The following is a 9,881-nucleotide window of genomic DNA, read 5'->3' as shown; positions in this document are numbered from 1 at the left end:
TCCTGCTTCCCGCCCCCCCGCCCGCCCCTCAGGCCAAGACTGATGAGGAACAAGAGATGCTCTTCCAACCACAGGCCCTGAAGCCAGACTCCTCCATCTCCTTCCAAATCAGGGACCAGCTGATCCTCATTGGTCCATGGGGGCGGAGGTGGGGGAAGGGCGTTAGCACCGCCCTTTGCAAATGTTGCGACCTGGTGGAAACTAGTTCTCCCGGCGCCCTTTGCAGATGTTGCGACCTGGTGGAAACTAGATCTCCCAGCGCCCTTTGCAGATGTTGCGACCTGGTGGAAACTAGATCTCCCGGCGCCCTTTGCAGATGTTGCGACCTGGTGGAAACTAGATCTCCCGGCGCCCTTTGCAGATGTTGCGACCTGGTGGAAACTAGTTCTCCCGGCGCCCTTTGCAGATGTTGCGACCTGGTGGAAACTAGTTCTCCCAGCGCCCTTTGCAAATATTGCGACCTGGTGGAAACTAGATCTCCCAGCGCCCTTTGCAGATGTTGCGACCTGGTGGAAACTAGATCTCCCTCTCTTCCCCCCCCCCGCCCCTCACGTCTCCTTTTCTTCTCCCTCTCTCCCACCCACCCACCCACCCCCGTCACCGAATTTTTCCAGGCTCGGGTTAACGTCCTTCCCGGAACACCCAGGTAGATTCCCACCGTCCGGTTCCCAACGAGGGAGGCTGGTGGGGGGGGGGGGACAGAAGGCGGGGATTGCGGGCTGGAGGAGGAGGAGGAGGAGGAGGCGCCCTCCGGCTGCCAGCGCCAGTCTTCGGGTTGCAAAGACCGGCGGCCGATCTGCTTCCTGGGGTTTGCTTTCGCTTTCCCAGGGTCGCGGGTCTTAAAGCTGCTGCGCTGGGCGCGCTCTTGACGATCCCGGGCAAGGAAAAACGCTCAGGAACGGAAGTAAGATCCAGCTCTTCCCTTGCTTTGTCTGGGGCTTTTGTGTGTGGGGTGTGTTTGTGTGTGTGTTTGTGTTTGCTTTGCAGATGACTCTTTCCCCCCCTTCCTTTGCGCCTCGTGTCCCCTCCCCTCCTCGCGCTGGGAAAGACCCTCACGCCATCCCACCCCATCCTTTTGGCTTGGCTTCCTGCTTTTACCTCTCTTGCCTTTTCCCTCTCCCAACCGCGCAGGTGCCGGATCTCCTCCAAGGAGGACCCATCCGTGATGCTGAAGTCCTTGAGAAGCAGAGGCGTTGGCGGCCTCTTTCGACGGCTGGGGGTCCAGCTGGGCGGCTTGCCCCCCATCAGGTCCTCCTCCGCCAGAGAGTGCCCTCCTTCCGCCACCAGAGCCACGGGGATGAAGAAGCGGGGCTACGATATCACCAGGAATCCCCATCTCAACAAGGTTTGCTCCAAACTGGGTGGTGGTTATGATCTGAACGCCGATGATGAGCTTCGTTAAATGTCTATGGAGATTCTCAGTCATCCAGGTCATGGTGGTCCCGGAGGTGCCTTCCCCCCCCCCCCAAGGAGGCAACCCGGAAAAACTCCCTCGTTTTTCTTCAAAGACGTTTTGCTTCTCCCCCAAGAAGCGTCTTCAGCTCTGGCTGGATGGTGGGGAAGCTTCCGAGAAGGCTCCACACCCATTTGCACTACTCACGTGACCCTGATGACACAGATAAATAGGATAAGAAAAGAATATTAACTTTACGGTCACTTTGAATGTACACTAATTGGCATACGTTAAAGTGAACTTTCATTGCGTACAGCTCTCAAAGGGTCACCACCTCCGATATACATAAATATGACAAAAATAAATACAGAATTATGTATATGACACAGGGGGCATATAAACCTCCAGGTGGTATCAACAACTCTCTAGAAAAAAAAATGCAAATGACCAGCTGTCTGCAAGGAGTATAAATCCTTCCATTGCCCCACCATCCGGTCAGAGCTGAAGAAGCTTCTTGGATGAGAAGTGAAAGGTCTTCAAAGAAAAACAAGAAAGTCCAGTTGCCAGGCACCTTTGGGGTGAGCTTCACTACTCCAGATGGCCTCTGGGTAGCAGCAAAAAGTTGGTGAAAAACTAACTTTTTTCTGCCCCTACAGCTCCTCTGGATTTCTGCAATCTAGAACAGAAAGATGGACAGTATCTCTACTTGGCTGTTGTTGTTTTTTTATTTCTCTATGTCAACAAAGCTCACAGCACAGTAACTTATAGAACCATGAAATTCACATAAAATTCTCCCATCATCCACGTAGGCTGTTTTCTCCCGGAAGTCTGGATTTCCTGGAGATCCCCAAATGGTGTGTTGGCTGATCCAAGCAGATCTAGCACCTGGGAGGGGGTCCCAAATGTTACGGAATACTTATTCAGTTGTCATTGTTGTGCAAGAAGACCTCACAATTGGTTGCTGCCCTCAGATTCAATTTTGTCTTCTAAAACAATTACCTCTTGAGTGTGGCTCTTATACTTCTTCAACTAATTTTCAAGGGAATTCATCTTCCTTGGCATTTGTTTTCCACTTAGAAAGTCCATTAAGTCTTCTGGACCAGAGACCTTTCTATACTTTGATCCACCAGGTTCTCGTTATCCTTCGTTGGACCTGAAGATGTATTATAAAATTTCCTACTGATTCACATGGCCTGTTAACTATTTAGAACAGTGGCCCCCAACCTTTTTAGGGCTCCAGGGACCCGTTCCATCGAGAGAGCGTTTTCCACGGACTGGAGGGGACATGGTTTCATGTGCTGCCTGCATCCTGCAGATGGGGTTTCATGTCTTTGCGCGGATTGGTTTTTGGGATGCCAAGGACCGGTGCCGGTCCATGACCGGGGGTTGGGGACCCCTGATTTAGAGAGCAAATGTCCTTGGTTGCTACTCTTCTGATGTATAACAGTCATGGTCCATGCTGATTGGAGTTTAAGTTGAATACACATAGAGGCACGAGCTTTGGAAAAGGCGCTGTAGCTATCCATATTTGGCTATGAAACATTTCGTAATATTCCACATGAGGTCTTCTGCTGAACCACATCTGGAACACCACTAACTGCTTCTGATTCAGAAGATTAACTTCTGGAAAACGGTGTAGTTCACCTGTGGAACATCACATTGGAGCGATTTGGAGAAAAAAGGGAAACATTCCTGAGTTTTCCTAAAAGTTGCCTTTCTGGAGCGTTTGGGGTTTTTCCATATCCTCCGGTCCTAATAATACAAGGAAGCCTTGCTTAATTTACTGGATAATTTATCATTTGGACTAAATTTACTATAGTCAAGTTGTCAAAGACTAATCACAACAGCTTTTAGAAAGTAAAATGCTGCCTTCTCTTAGGGGTGTCAAACTCGCAACGTCACGTGACGTGTCGCGACGACGTATTGCCACTTTTTTCCATTGCTGGCAAAGGGGTAGGTGCAGTTTTACAATGATGCAACCGGCCCATAGGCCGGCCTTTTGACACCCCTGTCTTAGATAAAAAATTTGGCCTTCTAGCCTGGTATTATTGACTTAGGTGGACCCCTGCTTTAAATTTTTAGGATGGAATATTTTGAGCCCTATCAGATTTCCTTTGGCCATAAAACTAAATAAATAAACACCTGCAACTTTCAGCATTCAGCCATCTATTTTACCTCTGGATTATAGCACCTGCCAATTCATAGAACTGCAAAAGGAATGGAAGCTCAAGAAAAATTTTTCCAGCTGTGGCTGATTTATCCACAGCTGGAAAGGAGAATTTGGCCCCAATTTAACTCATTAACTCATTTCAAATTAGCCTATTCTATGTTGAGCTTTGCACCTGTGCAGAGCAGAAATCAGAAGCATGGTACTCAGAGGTAGCTGAATATTGCCATACAGACTTATGAAATCTTGCAAGATCATGAAATCTAATCAGATATCAGCATTATTGTTAGATATTCTCAAAAAATAGGGCTGTGGTCTTCTGTGATTGGTTGGTTTCATGAAATGAACTTGATGGGTGATGGTGATGGTTTACTGCTTAATCTGGAAAATGCTGGTGATCTTTGTCATGGTTTTCAACTAAAACCAAATCAAATCTGCACTGTGGCTCATTTTTATGATTCTAACCTACTGGATGGATTGTCACAACAATCTATTCTAGGCTAAAATGGGATTGGATGGTTTGTGATTCAGTGTATTGTGTCTTCCCATGTAGTGCGAATCTGGGTATCAGTGTTTATGTGCAGTCGTAGACCAAAAAACCCCCCACCAATGTTACAATGCAAAACACCCAGTTAAAAAAAATCCTATCCAGAGATGACTCAGTATATCTAGATATTTTGTGGTTGGCAGGAATCAAAAACAGCTTGATGACACATAATCAATCAATTCAAATCCAGTGGCTTTTCAGTAGCTATTGAAAAGGCAGAAAAATTGGCCATTCTTCTTTGCAATTTGCAGTTCTAGGCATTTTATAGGGACCGTACAATTGCCCGTTGGGATCAGTCCAAAAACTTTACCATTAATAGGGAGGTCAAATAGCTGCCTTGTTATCTCATGATAAAGTATATTTGTTAGCACATAGCTTGTTACATAAATATTTATTTATTTATTTATTTATTTATTTATTTATTTATTTATTCGGTTTATATACCGCCCTATTCCCAAAGGACTCAGGGCGGTTTACAAGGCAAAATTTAAAAACAATCCAATATAAAATTAAAATAAAATAAAATAAATTAAATTAAGTCTAGCCACAAAAATTAAATCACAATTTAAAAACATTAAACCCCTCAGTCCAGACCAGATAGCTCAAAGAGCCAGGTTTTTAGGTCCTGGCGAAATGAACGAAATATGGGAGCCTTATTCATAAAACAAGATTTATAGGAATCCAATATGTGCATGAATGCATATGCGAATCTGGTCCAGTGGTGGGATTCAGATGTGCGAACCACCGGTTCTCTGTGTGGAAGCCGCTTGCAGAAGTCCATTCTGGGCCTGGGCAACACAAAAATTAGCTACCGGTTCTGCCGAACTGGTGTGAACTGGCTGAATCCCACCACTGATCTGGTCCACATGTTCCTTCCTGAATTTAGACTACCGTAGTTCACACAAAACCCGGATCAGCTGATGAAAAAATTCCTGGACTAAACCATTTAAAACGTGGTGGGGGAACTCACTCAAATAAAGATTCCTTTTGAGAATAAATTTCCTGGACATATAGAATTCGAATAGGAATGAACAGAAAGGTTTACCCAAATCTGTTGCCCCAGAGTTCTTTTTTTTTTTTGAACTGACAAAGGATTGCCTTTCCTCTAAGGATGATGCGTTTTTGCAAGTCATTAGTCACAGTATAACAGAGTTGGAAGGGACCTTGGAGGTCTTCTAGCCTGACCCTCCTGCTCAGGCAGGAGACCCTATATCGTTTAGACCAGGGGTGTCAAACTCAATTTCATTGAGGGCAGCATCAGCATTGCGGTTGCCCTCAGGGGGCTGGGTGGGCGTGGCCTACTGGGTGGGCGTGGCTAGAGTGCGTATGGCCTACTGGGTGGGCGTGGCCAGCTCTACATCGTTCGCATCAAGGGTGCCTATGGGGGCCTGGGCAGGAGTGGGACAGATCTGAGGGTCTCTGGCAGAAGGAGGGTCTCTGGGCCAGGGCCAAGGCAGTGGGGGCCGTTCCCTCACTGTTTCCAGGATGGCTTCGCGGGCCGCATGAAACCACTTCGCGGGCCAGATCCGGCCCCCGGGCCTTGTGTTTGACATGTCTGGCTTAGACAAATGACTGTTCAGTCTCTTCAGTCAGTTGTGGAGCACTCACAACTTCTGGAGGCAAGCCTTTCTACCGAATAATTGTTCTCACTGACAGGAAATTTTTTCCTTAGTTCTAGGTTGCTTCTCTCCTTGATTAGGTTCCCAACCCGTTACTTCTTGTCTTGTCTTGTCTTTATGTGCCTTGATCCCATCTTCTCTGTGACAGCCCCTCAAATATTGGAAGACTGCTATCATATCACCTCTTTTCTTTGTTAGATCTGACATACCCAGTTCCTGCAACCGTTCATTATATATTTTTAGCCTTCAGCCCTCTAATCATCGTTGCCACTCATCTCTGCACTCTTTCTAGAGTTTTAACAGGGAAGAGTAACAGCGATGATTAGGGGACCGGAGGATAAAACATACGCTCGCTCGCTTGCAGACTGAACTACTACCCGCCATCAACAGTGCCATATTTGCCAGTCAAAAAACATCCTTTGTCATTCTTGTGTGAACACAAGTTCACATTTGTATTTAAGTATCAGGGAATCGGGCATTGCCTGCAGACAAGATTGTTGGCTGTCATTGAATTCAGCAATTCAGCTGCTTCTGTCCCTAAGAGGTTGTACACAAGTAGTCCTCAACATACAACTGGTTTTTGCAATTGTTCAAAGTTATGATGGACCCCCAAAAAAGGACTTAGGTCCCACTCTGGTTATGTGACAGGATTTGGGGCACCCAGCAACTGGCCTGCATTTACGGCCGTTTGAAGTGCCCTCCATTCATATGACCTCAATTGATGAAGCATTTTTCTATCAAAGCCACCCCAAAGTGATCATTGGGTTCGCTTAACGACCGTGGCATTCACTTTACAAACAGCACATTTATTTTATGACAGTTGCAAAAAAGGTTGTACAAACTTTTGCGCATGGCAACCTGCTTTACAACCGTCACCACCCAGAACTGAAATTGCAGGTTCAATTACGGTCATAAGTCGAGGACTACCTGTACTGATTTATTTTATTTATTTATTTTGCACACGTGTGGTGATTATTTAGTTATGTCCTTGGTTATATAGGAAGAATAGTATGTGTAAAATACTATATGTACTTTGGAGTGAAACTTCCCCCTTATCTTTTGGAGAAATGCCACTGCAAACAAGGATTGGTAATTCATTAGTCATCAGTTTTGTTTTATTTTTTGCAAGAAGAGGGAAAGATATTTCTGACTTGTCAACACTTTAGAATAACTTTTTTTTTTGCAATGTAGCAAGCATGCAATGCAGAAGTAAAACTTGGGCTGGCTTTATCTTGCAAATCTTCTGGATCATCTGGGGTGGGTATGATTTTGCAAATTCATGTGTCTTCTACTTAGGGTGGCTACCAAACTGAAAAAAAAACTATTTGGTTTTTTTCATGGCTGTATTCAGTCAGATATCTCAGTATCTGGGATCTGTAATCACATACGTATATACGTGTGCAAGTAGTGCCCAGCCTATGTCCACAATGAAGGCAGTTGTTAAAGTCAATTTTGCCCCACTTTACAACATTTTTTGCCACAGTTGTTAAGTAGATCATGCAGTTGTTAAGTTAGTAACACGGCTGTTAAGTGGATCTGGCTTTCCCATTGACTTTGCTTGACAGAAGGTCACAAAAGGGGATCACATGATCCCAGGAACACTGCAACCGCCATGAGTTCATGCCAGTTGCCAAGTGTCTGAATTTGATCATGTGACCGCGGGGATGCTGCAGTGATCGTAAGTGTGAAAAACGGTCATAAGTTACTTTTTCAGGGCCCTTGTAACTTCGAAACGGTCCCTAAATGAATGGTTGTAAGTCGAGGACTACTTGTATTATTGTTGTTGTTAATAGTAAACACAATCGTAATCATAATAATATTGTCTATTTTTCCAATGAATATGACAATTTTTAGACTGGCTGTTTTCTAATGATTTGGCTTCTAGTCAAGGAAATCAATTACTATTATTATAGTTGGCTTCCTCCACCCCACCTCCCCTTTCAATTTCACTTTAATTCCAGTATTTTGGGGGTTTTTTTATTTGTGTGTTGTTGTTTTTTTGTTTTACTTTGGCTCATAAAAATCTGGAGTGTGTGCAGCACCCATTCTTCTTTTCAATACAAGTAATGTTTGCTGTGTTGTATTTTAGGTGTCCATCTATATTTTAAGGCTGGAATTCTATTTTCCTTTTGTAAATAGCTCAGTGGGTTAGGACGCTGAGCTTGTCGATCAGAAGGTCGGCAGTTTGGCGGGTCGAATCCCAAGTGCCGCGTAGCAGAGTGAGCGCCTGTTACTCGTCCCAGCTTCTGCCAACCTAGCAGTTTGAAAGCACGTAAAAAATGCAAGTAGAAAAATAGGGACCACTCCGGTGGGAAGGTAACAGCATTCCGTGCGCCTTTGGCGTCTAGTCATGCCGGCCACATGACCACGGAGACGTCCTCGGACAAGCGCTGGCTCTTCGGCTTTGAAACGGAGATGAGCACCGGCCCCTAGAGTCGGAAACGACTAGCACCCATGTGCGGGGGAACCTTTACCTTTACCTTTTTAAATAACAATGGCTTCTTTGTTCACATTCCTTCATTTGATTTTTTAAAAATTTTTTCCTGCCAAGGGAACGTGTAATAAATTATGTACCATATTTGTAAAGCGTGAAGACCAGTCGTAAGTAAATTTTTTTTGTGCCATTGTAACTTCGAGCAATTGCTAAATGAATGGTTTTAAGTTAAGTACACCACACTGGTTCCTATGTAGATGTACCCTCTCTGATCATGATGATGGTTTTCCGTTGATTGTAAAGTAGCAGAAGAGGAACATGTTGGTTTGTTGCTGCTTTAATCAACTTGGGAAGATTTGCAAAAGCTTGTGGAACTTTGGTTTTTATTTTATTTATTTACATAATCATTTAAATCCAACCACACCTTTCTTACCTCCTGTGGCATAAAGAGCCGGCATTCTACCCTCAAAAGAGCTGGCCGTATCTGGAGATGTGGCATTGTAGATATTTGATTGATATGATCGTTGATAACCAGCTTTTTTAATTAAACATAGAAATAAACCAGGATCTTCAGCAGAAAGCACAGTGCAGATACAACACTGCTAAATCTGCTGTCCCTATTTGCAATGAGGCCCCTTCATTCTGGACCAAGCTTTCCACTTGTCTTCAAAGACAGCCTTATGTAGAGTTTTCGAGCAAATGAAAGCCAAGAACTTTGCTCTTTGGATATTATGTCTTATCAAGGATACTTTAGTTCTGTACTTTCTTTACGTGTAGTGATTAAAATGCTGAACTAGGGTGACAGAGGTCCAAGTTCAAAGCTAACTTCAGTCATGGAAAATCACCGGCTGACTTTAAGCTGATCGATATGTTAGTCCAGCTTTACAGTGACCTGGATAAAATAAAGAGAAACCAGATGAAGATGAAATAAAATCCCTCAATATTTTTTTCTTTCTTGCAGTTCCCATAAGAAACATAATGATAACTTAGTTCCTTACGTATAACTTTTAGTGTAGGGGGGACACAATGACTCAATGGTTAAAGGCGCTGAGCTTATCAACTGGCAAGCTGAATGAAACCTGAGCGCAGTGTGATGGAGTGAGCTCCCGTTCCTTGCTCCAGCCAATTTAGCAGTGTCGAAAGCATGCCAATGCGAGTAGATAAACAGGTACCACTGTGGCGGGAAGGTAATTCAGCATTCTGTGTGCCTCGGTGTATAGTCATGCTGGCCACCTGACCCATGGAAGCATCTTTGGACAATGCTGGCTCCCTTGGCTAATAAATGGAGATGAGCAGCATCCCCTAGAGTGAGGGAAAAGCTTTACCTTTTTGTATCAGAAATATATTGCATTTTTATATGGAAGTTCTAACCTGGCTTTTATATTTAACAGGCATTTGTAAATCTCTTCCTTTTCTGTTTCACTTGGCGCTCATTTACTATGAGCAAACTGTAATTTCATTAGACAGGTAACCACCTTCCAATAAGGCTGCATTCCATTTATAAACTGCGCCTAATTATAACCCAGGATTTCCGCTTTATCCTAGATTATTGTGAGTGAGGAATGTATTAAAACACACCTTTTTATTGAATTCAGGTGGGCTTAATTCCAACTCCCCACTTACCTGAGTGTAAAAAGCTTAGTTTTAGTTCGAGTAATTATGTATAAGATCAAACAAGCAATTTTAGCTGCTTATCTAGCATGTAGTAATAATAATAATAG

At 44.2% G+C, this 9,881-nt stretch overlaps 1 protein-coding gene across 1 annotated transcript in view; it reads left to right on the top strand.

The window, feature by feature from the left end:
* The first annotated feature begins 727 nt into the window (after positions 1–727).
* The window catches only part of ME3 (malic enzyme 3), a 130,131-nt gene continuing 120,977 nt past the window's right edge, over positions 728–9,881 (top strand). Inside the window, exons 1-2 of the mRNA XM_081327585.1 lie at positions 728–904; positions 1,132–1,345. Of these exons, the coding sequence (XP_081183711.1) occupies positions 1,166–1,345 (180 nt within the window). The 5' untranslated portion in view covers positions 728–904; positions 1,132–1,165. The remainder of the gene's footprint in view (positions 905–1,131; positions 1,346–9,881) is intronic.

This window comes from Vipera berus (assembly GCF_964194415.1).
Source record: "Vipera berus genome assembly, chromosome: 4".
NCBI lineage: Eukaryota > Metazoa > Chordata > Lepidosauria > Squamata > Viperidae > Vipera > Vipera berus.
Note: the sequence above shows the minus strand (reverse complement) of the source record. Positions and strands in the feature narration are given on the sequence as shown.